General features: G+C 47.0%; 1 protein-coding gene across 1 annotated transcript in view; it reads left to right on the top strand.

Annotated features, from left to right (window-relative positions):
- The window catches only part of Syt13 (synaptotagmin 13), a 42,873-nt gene that overhangs the window by 16,763 nt on the left and 8,308 nt on the right, over positions 1-17,802 (top strand). The window contains exons 2-4 of the mRNA XM_004851974.4: positions 10,113-10,338; positions 12,284-12,418; positions 14,771-15,072. Of these exons, the coding sequence (XP_004852031.1) occupies positions 10,113-10,338; positions 12,284-12,418; positions 14,771-15,072 (663 nt within the window). The remainder of the gene's footprint in view (positions 1-10,112; positions 10,339-12,283; positions 12,419-14,770; positions 15,073-17,802) is intronic.

Here is a 17,802-nt window from a genome sequence, read left to right as displayed (position 1 = left end):
TCAAATGTGATGAAGGGTGTGTCATCACAGGGTCCTGTACATGGGAATGTAGGGGAGTTGGCAGCCATATTGCCCTCTTAGGTACTGGGAGGCCACCTCTGAAATCAATGTGGGGCCACCTAGAGAATGTCTCCAGGAGAAACATGGGGCCTCTGGGAAGCAGTTAGATCATGAGGATGGAGTCCTCATGAATGGCATCAAAAGAAGAGGCCTAAGAGAGACTCAAACCAGGAAGTCTCACCAGGGATTGGCTCTGCTGGCCCTTCCTCTTGGACTTCCAGACTCCAGAACTGGGAGAAATAAACAGTTGCTGTTTAAGCCACCCAGCCTGTGGCAATTAGTCACAGCGGCCTGCACTAAGATACAGGGATGTCCAGTGCACGGTAGGACATTTAGCAGCATTCCTGGCATCCAACCTCTGACAGCTCACAGCTCTTCACGGTGACAGTGTCAGTAGCAGCAACACCACCCCTAGATGTGACAATCAAAAATCTCTCCAGGCACTGAAAATGTCCCTGAGGAGCACAGTTGCTCCTGGTTGAGAAGCACTTATGTAAATGGACCTAGGCACTGCATGGTTTTAGGCTTGTGTCTTCTTTGGCTTAGCATGTTTTGTGATTCTTCCATACTGCTGACTGTTGCTGAATCCATTCTTTTTATTGTTGAGGACAAGTCCAGAACTTACTTATCCATATTACACCTGGGCTGCTCTTCATTTGGGTCTAGTGTGAATACAGTTGCTATCATCGGCCTTATTTAAGTCTTTTTGTGGATTTATTTTTCCTTTCTCTTTGTAAATACCAAAGAGTACCCGTATTGGTCAGCTTTCCCATTGGTGGGCAGGATAACAAACACTTGGAACTTAAAGGAGGATCGGGCTAATTTGGCTTACGGTTTCAGAGGGTTCAGTCCATGATTCCCTGACTCCTAAGCAGAAACATCATGGCAGGAGGGTGTGGTGGAGCAAAGCTGCTTAGTTCTTGGTGGCCAAGAAGTAGAATAAGGGAAAAGTGCCAGAGAGAAAGGAACCAGGGACTAGATGTAGCATCCGTGACCAATGCTGCTAGTGTCAACATTTTTCACTGTAGTCATTCTAGTGGCTGTGTAGTTGCACAGTTGTGTTTGTATTTATTACACTTCCTTGGGTAATTCACACAAGCAACTGTACTAGTAAGCCATCGTTGTGTAACAAATCAATCTGAACTTAGTGGCATAATGCCACTGTATTACCTCCCAGTTTCAGGAACCTGGTCAAAGCTGAGTGCAAAGTCTTTCCCCAGCTGTGACCAAGGTGCTGGTTGAAGTTGTGTCATCTCAGGGCTCTTTGGGACAGGCTCTTCCTCCAGGCTTGCTCAAGGCTGTGCCCTTGCCATCCTCATTTTGCATAGCACTGGTCAAAGCTGCAGGGTCAAACTATGTCAGAATCACCTTCCTTTTTACGGCTGAATAATATTCCAGCGTGTGGCCCATATTTTCTTGTCCATTCCTCTGTTGGTGGGCATGGGGGTCACTTTCATACTTTAACTATTGTGAATGATGCTGCTATGAACTTGGGCATGCAAATCTTGCTGGCACTTACAGAAGTTTGCTATGCCTGGCCCTCTGTGCCAGTAGTGCTCCATGGCCACTTCTGTCACCCTCAGCCAGCCCAGGACATAGATGCTGTTGCCAGAATTCCAGTCGGGCAGGTGGAGAAACCAGGCCCAGGGAGGTTGATGAATGGGACCTAAGATTACACAGTAGGCATCTGGCTGAGCCTGAGGTTCAGCCAAGCTGTCTCATATTTAAGCTTGACTCCCTGACTAGCAGGCTATATTTTAGACTCAAACTCTTACACACATTTAGTGTGCCTAATCGTCAGTATTACAGCCCAGAACCAAAGAATTCTGCAGGTCCCTCTCTCAGCACTCCATCCAACTCTGTCCTCTCCGGCTTCTTCAAATTCAAGTTCAAGGGCAAAGCTGTGCTTTCGTTTCCCAGCTGGGCTTCTCCTCCACTTGCATTTCCGGGGTGTTGCAATTTAAGTGGAATGTCCCAGCACAAGTCCTCAAATTAATAAACAGCCTTTAGGTGAAGAATTAATCATGTCACAAAGGGGTTGTCTAACATATCTGGTAAGGCTAAGAGTTTGTTTACAGATCATTAACTACATAATTAATTTCTGCTTTCCCAGCAGAAGCCCCGTAAGGGACAGCATCTGTCTGGTTCACCATGCTTATGTTTCTAACACTCACGTAAGACCTGGCCTGCAATAAGGCTTGATAAATATTTGCTCATTAGATGACGGTTCAGGTCCACCTGTCCCCTGCCCTGGCCATCTGTCTTAGCCTGGACTGGCGGAAGGAGCCTGAGCCTTCTGGGAAGGGCTCTTCTTAGGAAGAGGCAAGCACTGGGCACAGTGCAGAGCTACCAGGTGACAGCTAGAGGGACAGTTGGGCCTCCGGGTGGCATCTTCCACCCAAATGGCAGTGACGACTCTGGAGAAGAGTGATGAGGAGGAAGGAGAGGAATTCACTGCCTGACTTCCTGCTTGCAAGGATCAATTCCTCCCTGAAGAGTGGTTGAGCTTTTATTTTTTTTCATTTTTAATTGTGTAAAATACACATAACAGAATTTACAATCTTAACATAATTCACAATGGTGTCCAAATCCCCCCACCATTAATCTCCGTGGTGTTTTTTGCATTGTAAAATGGAAATTGGGCTCATTAAACCTTAACTCTCCATTCTCCTTCTCTCCAGCCCCCAGCAACCACTTCCACTTTCCATCCCTAAGGCATGGCCACTCGTGTATCTTGCATGGGGGATTAGATAGTAGTAGCTTTTTTGTGACTGGCTTCTTTCAGGCAATGTCCTCTAGGTTCACCTATGTCATAGCCTATGTCAGAATCACCTTCCTTTTTACGGCTGAATAATATTCCAAAGTGTGACCCATATTTTCTTGTCCATTCCTCTGTTGGTGGGCATGGGGGTCACTTTCATACTTTAACTATTGTGAATGATGCTGCTATGAACTTGGGCATGCAAATATCTCTTCAACATCCGTGCTTCCAATTCTTTGGAGTATATGCATATGTATATAGTAATTCCAAATTTAATTATTTAGGGAAGAATTATGCTGTCTTCTGAGCAGCTGCACCATTTAAATTTCCAACAGTGCACAGCTTTCTAATTTTTCCACATTCTCACAACATTTGTCATTTTCTGTTTTTTGTTTTGTTGTTTGTTGGTTTGTTTTACAGTCCTGAGAATTGAACCCAGAGCCTTTGCACTGAGATACATCCTCAGGCCTTTTTTATTTTTTATTTTGAGTCAGTACTTCACTAAGTTACCCGGGCTCGGTTTGAACTTGCAGTCCTCCAGCCTCAGCCTCTCAGAGAGGTGGAATTGTAGGCGTGGACCCCCCCCCCCCATTTTCTGGCTTTTTGACAGTAGTTACCCTAATGGGTGTGTGGTGGTTACTATTGTAGTTTGACTTGCAGTTTCCTGATGATTAGGGAAGCTGAGTGTCTTTTCATGTGCTAAGCAGCCCTTTGTAGATCTTTATCCATTTCTGAGTTGGGTTGTTTGGATTTTGACTCTCTGCACATCTAGGTAGCTTTATGGTGGACAGTGTTGCTGCTCTGTCTCATCTCAACAGGCACAGAGAAGCCCCAGGGTGGGTGGCAAGGCTGTGCCCACCTGATGCTGACCCATGCAGAGGTGGCCACAGTGGGAGGAGCTGGTGGTCCAAGGTCCTGGAGACAGGTGAGGCTGGGAAAATCTGAGCTCATCAGAGGGGTCTGATGCAGGGCCAGAGGGGCAGAGCTGGGTGTCCATTCCCTAACTGCTGAATGCTGGTCTCCACTGGAAACCTTCCTGACTCACCCATTTTCCCCTGGTCTCGGGGGCCCACTTAGACCAAGAATCTCTGGTTCCAAGTCCTGCTCACTCCACTCACAGTGTGGGGCCTTTCTGAAAGGACTGCTCCCAGCGTTCTTGTTCTCCACCTGTAATCTGCCCCTCAACTCCCAAACCTCTATTCTGCTTCGTGAATACTGAGCTCTTTAAGATCCATTTGAAAGATGCAGAGAAACCAGGGTTTCTGCCCCTAGAGTGGCAAGAATGATGGGAGAAGTGTGTTTAAAGTGAGGAGGAGGTTTTAGACGGAGTTTCTTGATTTTCTGTCTTTTAATTTAAATATTCACCTTGTATTTCACTTTTTCTTTTCTTTTTTCCATTTAGTTTATTGGTGCATTTTAGGTATACAATACTGCTACACTCGTCTTTGGGATCTTGTACCTTTACATGATGTATCTTGGTTCTTATTTTTTCCCCTTCCCCTGCCCTCCCTTCTCCCCCTCCACCCTTCCCTATTTGCAAAGACTTTGTTTCCATGTTTTTCCTTTTCTCATATTTTTTCTTTTCCCTTCTTTCCTTTCCCCTTCCCCTCCCACTTCGCCTATTCCTTTACACATTTTCTTCCTATTTCACAATATCACTTATACATTTTGATTCTTATTTACACTTTCAGTTTTTCACACCAGAGAGACTATTCAGTATTTACACATGTGTGTCCTATTTATTTCACTTAAGAGTATGGCCTCAGTGTGCATCTACTTCGCTCTAAATGTCTCTAGTTTCTCATTATTTATGGCTGAGTAGTACTCCATTTTACAAAAAAAACCCCACATCTTCTTTATCCAGTTTCCAGGTGATGGGCAATTGGTCTGTTTCCAAGTTTTAGCTATCACAAACTGTGCCACTATAAACATGAGTGCACATATATCGCTGTGGTATGATTCTTTTAATTCTTTTGGGAAGATACCCAGTAGAAGAATAGCTGGGTCAAATGGGACTTCCAATCCTAGTTTTTTGAGGTATTTCCATACTGACTTCCACAGTGGTCGCACCAGTCTACACTCCCACCAACAATGGAGAAGGGTTCCTTTCTCCCCACACCCCCACCAGCATTTGTTATTGGTTGATTTCATGATAGCAGCCATTCTGAAGCTCAGCGTTGTTTTCATCTGCATCTCTTGAGTGACCAGTGATGTTGAACATTTTTTCATATATTTATTTGCTGCTTTTACTTCTTTGTCTGAGAAGTGTCTGTTCATTTCAGATGCCCATTTTTGAATTGGGTCTTTATATTTGGGGGGGTTCTGATTTTTTTTTGAGTTCTTCATATATTCTCGATAGTAGACCTTTGTCTGAGGAACAGCTGGTAAAAATTTTTTCCCACATTGTAGGTTGTCTCTTAGCTCTGTTGGTGGGTTCTCTTGCAGTGCAGAAGCTTTTTAATAAGATGAGATCCCAGTTGCAGTTCCTGTGCTACTAAGGATTTGTTCATAAAGTCCTTTCCTATGCCAGTGTCTTTGAGAGTTCAACCTAACTTATCTTTCAGTGAGTTTAGTGTTCTGTTTTAATATTTAGATCTTTAATCCACTTCAATTTTAGTTTAGTGGATGGTGAAAGATAGGGGTCTAGTTTTAATCTTTGGCAGGTTGAAATCCAGTTTTTCCAACACTATTTATTAAAGAGCCTATCTTTCCTCCTGTGAGGAGGGTTGGCTCCCTTGTCAAAGATGAGATAGCTGAGTATGTCTGGAGTTGTTTCTGCATCTTATAACCTATTCCACTGATCCTCAGGTCTGTTTCTTTGCCAGCACCATGCTGTGGCTTTGCAGTACAGTTTCAAGTTGAGAATTGTGATACCCCCTCCCATGACTCTGTTGCCTAGAATTGCTTTTGCTATTCTAGGTCTCTTTTGGTTTCAGATGAACTTTTGGATTGTTTTCTCTAGTTTTGTGAAATATATTGTTGGGATTTCAATCGGGATTGCATTGAATCTGTACAGCAGTTTTGGAAGTATGGCCGTTTTCAATATATTGGTTCTTCCTACCCAGGAACAGGGGGATGTCTTTCCATTTTCTTATATCCTCTTTGATCTCTTTTTTCAGAGTGCTGTAGCTCTCAATGTAAGTCTAGAACTCTTTTGGCAGAGTTTTTTGGGTCTTCTATGTAGAGTATCATGTCATCAGCAAATAATGACAGTTTAACTTGTTCCTTTCCTATTTTTATTCCTTTTATTTCTTTCTCATTTCTAATTGCTGTGGCTAATGTTTCCAGAACAATATTAAACAGGAGTGGTGATAGTGGGCATCCTTGTCTTGTTCCTGATTTTAGCATGAAAGTTTTCAGTTTTTGACCATTTAGTATGATGTTGGCTGTTGGTTTTTCATAGATAGTCTTTATCAAGTTGAGATAAAGACCATCTATTCTAATTTTCTGTATGGTTTTTATCATGAATGGGTATTGAATTTTATCAGTGCTGCTGGAGATTTAGCTCAGTGGTTTCACTGCCTGCTGTGCAAGTGCAAGGACCCAAGTTCGATCCCTGATACTCAAAAAAAAAAAAAAAAGAATTTTATCAATGCTTTTTCTGCATCTATTGAGATGATCATATGGTTTTTGTCCTTGACTCTGTTAATATAGTGTATTACATTTATTGATTTACATTTGTTAAAGCATCCTTGCATCACTGGGATAAATCTGACTTGGTCAGGGTGTATGATCTTCTTGATGACCCTCTGTATTCTGTTTGCCAGTATCTTATTGAGGATTTTTGCATCTATGTTCCTTAGGCAGATTAGCCTGTAATTCTCTTTTTTGGGTTGGGTCTTTCCCTGGTTTTGGAATCAAAGTAATACTTGCTTCCAGGAATGAATTTGGAAGTATTGCTTCCCTTTCAATTTTATTGAAAAGTTTAAAGAGTAGTGGCAATAGTTCTTCTCTAAATGTTTTGTAGAATTCAACAGTGAAGTCATAGGGACCTGGGCTTTCCTTTGTTGGTAGATTTTTAATTACGTTTTTAATTTCACTGATTGTAATTTGGGTGTTTAGAATTTTTATATCTTCTTCATTCAACTTTGGTAATTCATATGTATCTAGAAGTCTGTCCATTTCTTCTGTGTTTTCCATTTTATTAGAGTACAGGTTCTTGAAGTAGGTATTGATGATCCTCTGGATTTCTGCTGGATCTGTTGTGACTTCACCTTTTTTGTGCCTAATTGCATGTATTTGAGCCCTTTTTTGCCCACTTTTCTCCCCCTCCCCTTTTTTTGATAAGGTTGGCTAAGGGTTTATTGATTTTATTTATTCTTTCAAAAAACCAACTGTTCAATTCATTGATTTTTTTGTATCATTCCGTTAGTCTCCATTGCATTGATTTCTGCTCTGATCTTTATAATTTCCTCCTTTGTATGAGCTTTGGATTTGTCTTGCCCTTCTTTTTCTAGGAGCTTAAGATTCAGCATGAGGTTGTTTATTTGAACTCGCTCTGTTTTCCTAATGCAGGCATTCACTGCTATGAATTTCCCTTGTAGAACTGCTTTCATTGTGTCCCATAGATTCCTGTATGTTGTATTGGCATTATCACTTATTTGTAAAAACTGTCTAATTTCTTCTTTAATTTCCTCTGTGACCCATTGATTGTTCAGGAGAATGTTATTCAATTTCCATGTGTTTGTGAAGTTCTTGCAGTTTCTTATGCTATTGATCTCCAGTTTAATTGCACTATGGTCTGATAATATGCATGGGATAACTTCAATTCCTTTGCATGTACTTTAATGTTCTTTGAGCTAGTATGTGGTCTATTTTGGAGAATGACCCATGTGCAGCTGAAAAGAATGTATATTCTGATTTTGTTGGGTGGAACACTCTAGACATCTATTAAGTCCATTTGTTCAAAAGCTTGGTTTAGTTCTAGTATTTCATTGTTGATTTTTTGTCTAGATGATTTGTCTATTTGTGACAGTGGGGTATTGAGGTCCCTTAATACAATTGTATTAGTGCTTATTTGGTATTTCATGTCTCCTAATACTTGTTTTGTATAGCTGGGGGCATTTGTATTTGGTGCATATATATTTATGATTGTCATCTCTTCCTGTTGAATTGTTCCCTTTACAAGGATGTAGTGACCTTCTTTGTCTCTCAATTAGTTTTGGTTTAAGTTTACTTTGTCTGCAAATTAGATTACTACCCCTGTTTTTTTTCAGGTTCCTATTGCATAGAGAACTGTTTTCCATCCTTTTACTTTCAGTCTATGAGTTTCTTTTTGAACTAGGTGTGTTTCTTGTATACAGCATATTGTTGGATTTTGCTTCTTAATCCATTCTGCCAGTCTATTTCTTTTGATTGGTGAGTTGAGGTCATTAACATTGATGGTTATAACTGATATGTATTAACTTATCATTGTTATGATATTTTCCTGTTATTGGTTCTTTTTTGTTTTTCTCCTTCTCCTTTTAATTTCTTGCCTTGCCTGATGAATTTGCTCTGTTGGGCCTCATGGAGTTGTGAACTTTGTTGCCTTTTTCTAAGATATTTTTTAGAATTGCTTGTAGTGCTGGTTTGGTATTCATGAAGTTTCTCAGGTATTCTTTGTCATGGAAGTATCTTACTTCCCCATCAATTTTGAAAGATAGTTTTGCAGGATACATCAGTCTAGGTTGGAGGTGGTTTTCTTTTAGGCTTGAAATACCTCACTCCAGGCTCTCCTTGACTTGAGGGTTTGTGTTGAAAAGTCTGCTGTGATTCTAATGGGCTTTCCTTTGCATGTGATTTGTTTCTTTTCTCTAACTGCTTGTAGTATTTTGTTCTTCTGTTGGGTTTCCAGGATCTTGATTATTATATGTCCAAGTGTAGATTTTTTTTTTCTTTGATCATGGCTAGTTGGAGTCCTATATTCCTCACTTATCTGTATGTCAAATTCTTTTGCTCTGTTTGGGAAGTTTTCTATCATTAATTCTGTGAACAGTTTTTTTATGTCATTTGTACTTTCTCCTGCCTTTTCATTCACCTTGTATTTCAATCACACTTCACAGTATAAATGTAACTCAGGTTTAGTTGAGAGAGCAGAGGTGGATATGACTTTGTGGAATTTAGAAAGACACAGGGATGTGAGCATTGTTCTGTCTTGTCCTTCTGTCTGGCTGGCCTTCTCCCACCTCTCTTTCTGCCTTCCTCACCACTGGTCTTCCAGTTTTAGCTCAGGGCCTAATTCAGGCTCTGGCTCCTCGCTGACCCCTCCTGGCCCCCCCAGGTGCTCTGATTGTTCCTGGTGTCAGATCACACACTGCCCTCCTCTTGGTCATTTACACACACTGGGCAAGGTCCTGACCAAAGAGGGGCTCCCTATTTACCCCTGCTGGTGGTGACCTTCTCTCTGACTCACCTGGTCCTGCAGAGAAAGGACGTTGTGCCTTGAATCTTTCCAGCCCGAAGAAGCAGCTCAGTATGTGGGGTGTCTGAAACCACCTGTTACCTAAGTGGACACCCCAGAGAAACAAGACAGCCTGGCAAAGGTGCCCCAGCTCCACAGTAGTGTCAGGAGCAAGGCACCACCTGGTCTCTGAGCTCGTGGATCTCACGTTAGTGAGAGGGACCCCCACACTCAGGGTGACACGGATGCTTTGGATCTAAGGGCAGGGAGATGGGGAGGGCCAGCTCAGAGAGCTCAAGGTTTAGATGGCAGCTCAGAGAAGCCATTTGGGCTGGACTTCTGGTAGGAGATGGAGCCAGCCACACAAACAGCAAGTGGAGGGTGCAGTGTGTGGTTTGGGGGAAGAGATGGGGACAGAAGCCAGACCAAAAGTCTACCTTACTGGAGCATCAGGGATCCCTGGGTGGTGGTGAGAAAAGGCAGACAGATTCAGGGTAACCTCAGGGATAAGCAGGACAAGCTTTTTTCCGGCCACCACAAGGAGTCTGGATTTGTGCCGGGGGTAGTGGCAGCCACAGGCATGTCTGAGCCCTGGGTGGAGAAAGGAGGAAGCAAAGGAATAAGAGATGGAGGAGAGAGGGTGGAGAGGCAAGGGACACAGAGGAGAGTGGGGAGGGACGGCCACCCAGATGGAGAAGGGATGGACAACCAAGGTCGTATCTCCATGGGCCCCAGCGTGGCTTGCGGCACTGCGTGTAGTGGGCTGGGAAGTGATGTGTTATCTTCCCTCTCTGGAGCAGAACAGAACCGCACCTCTCCCCGCCTCCTGTGAAAGGTCAGGTCACGCCTCCTGTGCCTGCGGGTGGGATCCGCCAAGACGCCCCCTGGCGAGCTGATTTGTGTTTGCAGTTCAACGTGAAGAAATCCACGGAGCCCGTCCAGCCCCGTCCCCTCCTCAAGTTCCCGGACATCTATGGCCCCAGGCCAGCCGTGACGGCTCCGGAGGTTATCAACTACGCAGATTACACACTGGGCACCACGGAGGAGGCTGCTGCGCCCATCAGCCCTCAGCCCCTGAGTGACAGTCGCCTCAAGAGGCAGGTCACCGAGGAGCTGTTCATCCTTCCTCAGAATGGTAGGGGTCTCCTCTGCCTGGTGGGCTGATCCAGGAGGGGGCTGTCACCATCACTGCGATGCCAGGCATGGCCTGGCCATGCGCTGTTGAAGGGGAGTCCCTTTCAAGTCGTGGGTGAGCAACTATGGATAAAGCATGGTGATTAAACTGCAGGCTTCAGTCATGGGTTCGATTCTTTGCCCTTTTATATACTTGCTGTATAGCATCAGTCATGCTGCTAACCTCTCTGGGCCTCAGTCTCCTCATCAATAAAATGGCGTCATGTTATCACCATCCTGTTAGGGTTGTTGTAAAGTGTGAATAAAATAATGTTTATGCATGCTCAATTCAGGGCCTGGCACAAAGGACATAATCAAAACATACAGTTCATGTTACTGTTTGATTCTCCTTTCCATCAGCATCGGCCTGGAGAAGGCAATGCCCACAGGTGGACAGTACCAGGTAGGGCACAGGGTGACACATGAGGCAGACATGGTCCCTGACCCAAAGGAGCATGAAAGCTTTTCAGGAGGGTGAAACAGAGCCGGGAGGAGGGCGCCGTGTGTTAAGGTCTGGGCTTTGTTTTGAGTGAGGGAGGCAGCAGCAGCTCAGTGACTTTGACCTTGACCCCACCTCAAAACATTGCCTGGCCTGGATTCACCTGCACCTACACTGTCCAGTGGATGGGGCTCCAGGCCAGAAGCCCAGTGACTAGGCTGCCTTGGGAGCACATGTGTGTGGTGAATGAATCTGGTGAATTTCAAACCGATCCACTTAGTCAGGTGTGATGGCATACACCTGTGATCTCAGCCTTCTGGAAGGCTGAGGCAGGACAAAGATTGCAAGTTCAAGGTCAGCCCTGGGCAATTTAGTGACTTAGGAAGACTGTCCCAAAAGAGAAATAAAAGAATTGGGGACGTAGCTCATTGCAAGGGTGCTAGTTTCATTCCCTGGTACCACACACACACACACACACACACACACACAGATCTTAGATAAGTGGAGGTTGGTTCTGGCATCAAAGGCTGAGGCTGCCTAACAGCTGAGAGCTCTGGGTGCCTCTGAGCCCCTCCGAAAGCCACCACTGCTCTGGTCATCCGCAGGATGGTCTTGGAAGCCGAGTGGGCCCTATGCACACATGTGTCTCAATTTATACATTGGTCACTTCCTGTTCCCTTTCTTAGATGCCCTGGGAAAATTTTTTACTATTTTCAGGACCTAATAATCAACCACTTTGGAAATTAACAGCCACCTCCATTTCTAGTCTCCAAATTGGTCCTGAGCACTGAAAATTAAATTCTGCTTTGCTTCAAGTGGCATCAGCAGCAGCTGCTGGGTTCTTCTAATTCTTATCTTATGTTTGTATCTCCAATGGTTTGCTCTTGGAGAGCAGGAACTCTGTTCAGTGGCAAAGGTGGAGTTGCAGCTGGGCTGGGAATGGTTTGCCTACAATACAGTCACCAAAATCACATAGCTGTGATAGTTTTCTTTCCCAAAAGTTCTCCATGGGCCAGGCTCTTAGTTAAGAATGTCCTCTGCCTTATTTCATTTAATATTCACAATAGCTTTAGGAAGGAAAAACTCTAAAGATGAGGACTCTGAGGCTCAGAGAAGTCAAGTAACTTGCCCAAGGTCACACAGTTATTATCCAACAGCTCATGTCAGATACTGCAGGCCTAGGGCTGGGGATTTAGCTTAGTGGTTCTGCCGCCTGCCCCACAAATGCAAGAACCTGAGTTCAATCCCTGGTACCAAAAAACAAACAAACAAACAAACAGATACTGTAGCCCATGTCTTGGCTACTGGACTATGATGGTCCCTTAAAACGCAGTGGTCATGACGTCTGGTGTGTCCCTGGTGTGATCACCATTGAGGACTTTCAGAAGCTTTGCATTTGGATTTGTGGCTTAGGTGGCAGAGATGAGAAAGGTGTGGTGGTGGCAGTGACGCTTTGCCTCTCTTACAGGTGTGGTGGAGGATGTCTGCGTCATGGAGACCTGGAATCCAGAGAAGGCCGCCAGCTGGAACCAGGCCCCCAAACTCCACTACTGTCTGGACTATGACCGGCAGAAGGCTGAACTCTTTGTGACTTGCCTGGAAGGTACTGTTCTTTCCTGCATGACTTCTGTGGGCTTCTGGAGGTCTTTGTCCCCTGGTGAGGCCATGGAGGCAGAATGGGAGGGTGTGCAGCTGCAGGGAGTATGGGTTAGCACTCCAACAAACAGCCCCAAAGCATGGTCCTTGGACACATAGATATTTCTTCTCCTTTTGACAACCCAAAGTGGGGATTCCTGGTTGGCAGACATCTTTTCTCCAAATCGTGATTTAAGGATCTGCTCCTCCTTCTGAGGCTCCATAATCCCCTTGGGCCTCCTTCTGTCTGTATGTAGCAGGTAGAAGGAGAATGGGAACCAGAAGACGGTGCAATCATTCCCCAATAGCCTTACCCAGACATGACCTACATCTCTTCTGCTCTCATCCCATTGGCCAGGCCCAGTCACATGACCACACCTCACTGCAAAGGAGCCTGTGAAATGTGGCCTAGTGGGCACCCCAAGAAAAAGAAGTTTTCATGTGAACAGCTAGTGGTTTCTTCCATAGGTTCCTTTGACATTGAACAGGGTTTTGTGTGACACACAGAGAGTCTCCAGAAGGATCAGAAAAGTTTCTGCAATCTGAGAACCAGTCTGAGGGGTCAAGATATCCTTGTTGTCCCTCTCCTGACAATGCACTTTACCATCAGTAAACAAAGATAAAGATTTTGCAAAGGAATCAGAGTTAAAAGTGAGGCCAGATAAACTGGGCTTCTGTGATAAATTTTCCTTTGTTTTTGTGTTGACTGGCTTTCTGTTGGTGTGATAAAGTACCCAAGAAAATCAACTTAAAAGAGGCAAGATTTATTTTGGCTCATAGTCACTTGGGCCTCTGCCAAGGCAGAACATCAAGGCAGGAGAGCTGGGCGAAGGAGGCCTAGTGACTGCCTGGTAGCCAAGAAGCAAAGAGAGAAAGAGCCCAGTGTCCCAGCATTCCATTCAAGGCCACACCCACAATGGCCCAACTTCCTCCCTCTAGGCCCCACCTCTTAATCGTCCCACTGCTGCTCATCAGAGCCAGCCCCTGGAGACCAAGCCTTTAGTACATGGCCTTTGGGGGACACTGAGGATCCAAACCATGACAGTGTTGTTTTGTTTTTTTTGTGGCACAGGGGATTGAACCCAGGACCTGGTACATGCTAGGCATCACTTTACCACTGAGCTACATCCCTATCTCTAATTTTCTTTCTTTCTTTTTTTGAGTGTTTTCCCTTTTATTGTCTTTAAAACTTTTTTAGGCACTTTGATATATTTTATTATATTTGGTCTTCGTGATAGCCCCATTTTACAGATTAGGAACCTGAAGTGTAGCAAGTCCTGTGACTGGTCCCAGATCATTCCAACTAACTGGTGACAGAGCCAGGACTGGGCAGTCCCTTGACACTCAGGAGGAAGTTCTGTCAGGACAGTGGTCTTGGTTTTTCAGCTCCTCTTCCTGAGAAATGTCAGCTCCCACTTCCCAAATTCTCACTGAGAAGCCAGTCATCAAAGCACCACAGTGGGGAATTCTGTTTAAATCCACACTGTGACTCATTCAAAACACCATAATTCAAGAATATAAAGCAGCGTTCTTGAGGGAGCTGGAAGAAGTACAGTGAATGCTGGGGTTTGAGTCTCAAATGTCCACCAGAGGCCTGGGTGGCAAAGCTGGCTTCCTGTGTGGCACCAGTGGGAGAAGGTGGAGCCTTTAGGATGGGGGTCTGCAAGCTCTCTAGATCATGAAGGGGACAGCAGGGCCTGTCCCTTCCTCCTGCTCCTGTTTGCTCACTGGCCATGATGCGCTGCCTCACCGAGGACCAGAAGCAACAAGGCCAACCGACCATGGGTGGAACTTCCAAAACTGTGAGCCAAAACAGACCTTTCCTTTGTATAAACTGACCTGTCTCGGGTGTTTGTTATAGTGACAGGAAGCTGACTAATACAATGCACATGGTGACGCATTAAGACACTGGGGTTCTGAATGGAAAACAGAATCCATGAGGGAGCAGCCTGATGAGTCACATCCCAAGGGGTAAATATTTAACTTACAGAATGAATGAATCACATCATGAGTAACAACCTTAAAAAGGGGCGGGGGGGGGGCTGGACCTTGGGGAGATCTCAGATTCCTGATGTCAGAAGGGCTCTGAGAAGTGTTGATTCTGGTCACTGCTCTTCAAGGAAGACTTGGTGTGCTGACCCTGGATCCTCCAAGAGCTCCTGTTTCTGTCTTGCTGTTGGGGACAAGACGGTGCTGGGTGCTCAACCCTGGGGTCCTGCAGATGCCCAAGGTCATCCCCATTAAACTGGCTCATTAGGAACGTGCTTCCCCCTCCATCCTTAGGAAGTTCCAGGTCTGTGTTGCTTGTCCTTGCCCACAGCTTTGACCAGTGACCACGACGGAGGCTGTGACTGCTATGTGCAGGGCAGCGTGGCCATCACGACAGGGTCCGTGGAGGCCCAGACGGCCCTGAAGAGGCGACAGCAGCACACAGCCTGGGAGGAGGGCCTGGTGCTGCCCCTGGCAGAAGAGGAGCTGCGTACAGCTGCCCTGACTCTCACCCTCAGGACCTGTGACCGCTTCTCCCGCCACAGTGTGGCCGGGGAGCTCCGCCTGGCCCTGGATGGGGTGTCCGTGCCCCTGGGGGCTGCCCAGTGGGGCGAGCTGAAGACCTCAGTGAAGGTAGGGTCCATCTGGTCCATGCCATGGAGACAGGGACAGTCTGTCCACGGAGCGTCAGGGCAGAAATCTGGGCCAGAAGGGTCAGAACAAACCTGGAGACCTTCAGGGGCCAGTGAGAGGTGTGGAGGGGCCTTGGGCAGGGCCGGGGCTGGAGAAGACCTGTGGCCTGGGGCTCAGGGTTCCTGGGGTCCACTTCGGCAGTGCTTCTTGGCTGCTGCACAGGTCCCCTGCCACCTTCATGGAAAGCTTCACGGGTGTGCACTGGCTCTCGTGCAACAGCAGTGCCATCCATCCTTTTTTGTTCTTTTGAGACAGGGTCTAGCTTAGGGCTGGTCTTGAACTCACTATGTAGGTTAGGCTGGCCTTGAACTCTTGGCGACCCTCCTGTCTCAGCCTCAGTGCTGGAGTTATGAGTATGCATCGCCATACCCAGCGAGCATCCCTGCTGAATCCAGTCCTACTCTGTGTGCACCCGCTATGTGCCAGGCACTGCAGGGAGGGGTGGACAAGGGGTGGGGGAGAGGCAGCACTCGGTGCTCATAGAAAGCGCAGGCTAAAGGGATAAACCATGCTGACCAATGGCAGTGACGATGACCTCTGATGTGTGGGATCCTGTGGGCTGAGCCAAAGTCCTGTGAGAGAAAGTTCTGGAAGGCTTGGTGCAAGGTGGCCTTGCACTGGGCTCTGAAGGATCCACTGGGCTGAGGATGAGTCCCCAGGTGATTTCCCACCTCTGCTGTGCTGAGGTGACAGTGACAGAGAGTCAGGCAGGACACAAGGCATTCCTCAGAAAGGGGCTCCACGTAGGCCATGGTGGGCAAAAGTCCAGAGGAGGGCAGGGCTGGGGATGGTGCGGGGCCACTAGTGCCCTAGTCAAGGCCACTCCAAGCAGCCTGCACTGTGGTGACTGGTCTGTCACCTCTGCCCAGAGACCGCATGGCCCACAGTGCCTGTCTGGCCCTTTCTAGATTGTTTGGGCCCCTTGTGCTGCAGTAGTAGGAATGCTAATCAGGTGCGTGGCCTCCTCCTTCCTTCCTTCCTTCCTTCCTTCTCTCCTTCTTTGCTTTCTTTTATGGTGCTGGGGATTGTCACACTGAGCTACTGTCACACTGAGCTACATCCCTAGCCCTTTCTAATTTATTTTTTAATTTTTGAGACAGTGTCTCAGTAAATTGCCCAGGCTGGGCTTGAATTTGTGACCCTCCTTGCCTCAGCCTCCCAGAGTGCTGGGATTACAGGCGTGCGCCACCACCGCTGGCTCAGGATGCTATTTCTGAGTGCTCCCCATATATCAGCAGCGATCCTTAGGACTTAACCTGAGTTCTTCCACCTACTTCCCAAATCCAGCAGTGAGGGAGACGCCATGATGGTCCCATTTGTGAACTGATGCTCATCGTTGTTGAGGAACTTGCATAGGTCACCAGCCAGGACGCCGAGAGCCCAGCCTTGAGGCCGACTCACTGGACTCTAATCCCTGCTGTCTCATCCCTGCCACGAGCATGTGCCTGACAAGCAAGAGGCACAACCTTTCCTAATGGGTACCCTGAGGTCAGGAGAGAGGAGAACAGTTCCACTCCCCACCTTGCTCCTCTCTTGCCAGCATTTCTTCCTTGCCGCATTTTCTCTTCTTTCCTAGGCTTGGAAAATTGATAGAATAATCACAGTCATTCCAGCATGGTTCCACAGCATGCTCTGTAATTAGTGTGTGATTCGGGCCTTGTGTGAACACAGACAGGCGCCCTGGAAGAAGCCAAGCACAGGAGGACCAGCTTTCTCCAGAGATGCGGAGCCCTCCTCCCTGCCTTGCTGAACTTTAGGCTTTGCTACAAGCCCAAAAGGGCTGAAATCCCACTGACCAGTCTCAGGCACCTCCCTGGCTTTAATCCCTCCTGTAGAAAAGCAGTGTCACCCATCCATCCACCCACCCCCCATCCTCCATCCATGTGTACCACAAATACCCTGTTCTCCTGGGGACACAGCCCGAGCTGCAGTGCAGCCCCATCCACTGCCACACCTGCCAGTACTCAACCCTCTGCAGACATCCCCAACATCCACTTCCCTTGGGAATGCGAGGCAGAGAGAGCCCCAGCCAGCCAGGGAGCCTCTATCTGGGTTGAGGGCATGGGCTGGCTTAACCCTGGTGGGGGGCCTGCAGTTGTGGGGCCAGGTATTGCCTTCTCTGGGCCAGAAGGGGTTAACAGAGGCACCGGCAGTGCCTCAGTTCTAGCCAAAGACACTCAGCCAAAAGTGGCTTGTGCGTCAGCAGGGCCCACAGCGCGACTCACTCTGAGGACAGCCTGGAGTGATTCATTGAGAGCCAGAGAGAAAGAGGGGGTGAGAAAGGAGGTACTTGAAGAGCCAGGATGCCAAGGGGGCAGATGCCAACACGCTGTGCTAAGGTGCAGAGGGCAGGGTGGTCCAGAGCCCCACAGGGCCGGCAGGCGGGGGCCCCTCCCTGGGCTGGGGAACAGAAGGCTGCAGCTGTCGCCCCATGGCTACAGCCTGAGCCAACCATGAACCCCTGCCACACAACCTTGAGTCAGAAGGCAGTGCCTATCCCAGCTCTGCTGCCACCCTGCGGGGTGCCTGGCACCTGTCCCCAGCCTCAGTTTCTTCTCTGTGGAGTGAGGGGCTGGGCGTGTCCACCTGGGAAGCCAGAGGCCATGGATTTCACACTCAGGCTTCCCTTTTAGACCAGACCTCCCTTCCCGTTCCAGTGCAGGTGCAGGT

Source organism: Heterocephalus glaber, unplaced genomic scaffold (genome assembly GCF_053883595.1).
Source record: "Heterocephalus glaber isolate CG9 unplaced genomic scaffold, H.glaber_assembly_v1.0 deba00000594, whole genome shotgun sequence".
Lineage (NCBI taxonomy): Eukaryota > Metazoa > Chordata > Mammalia > Rodentia > Bathyergidae > Heterocephalus > Heterocephalus glaber.
This window is presented reverse-complemented; position numbering and strand designations above follow the sequence as displayed.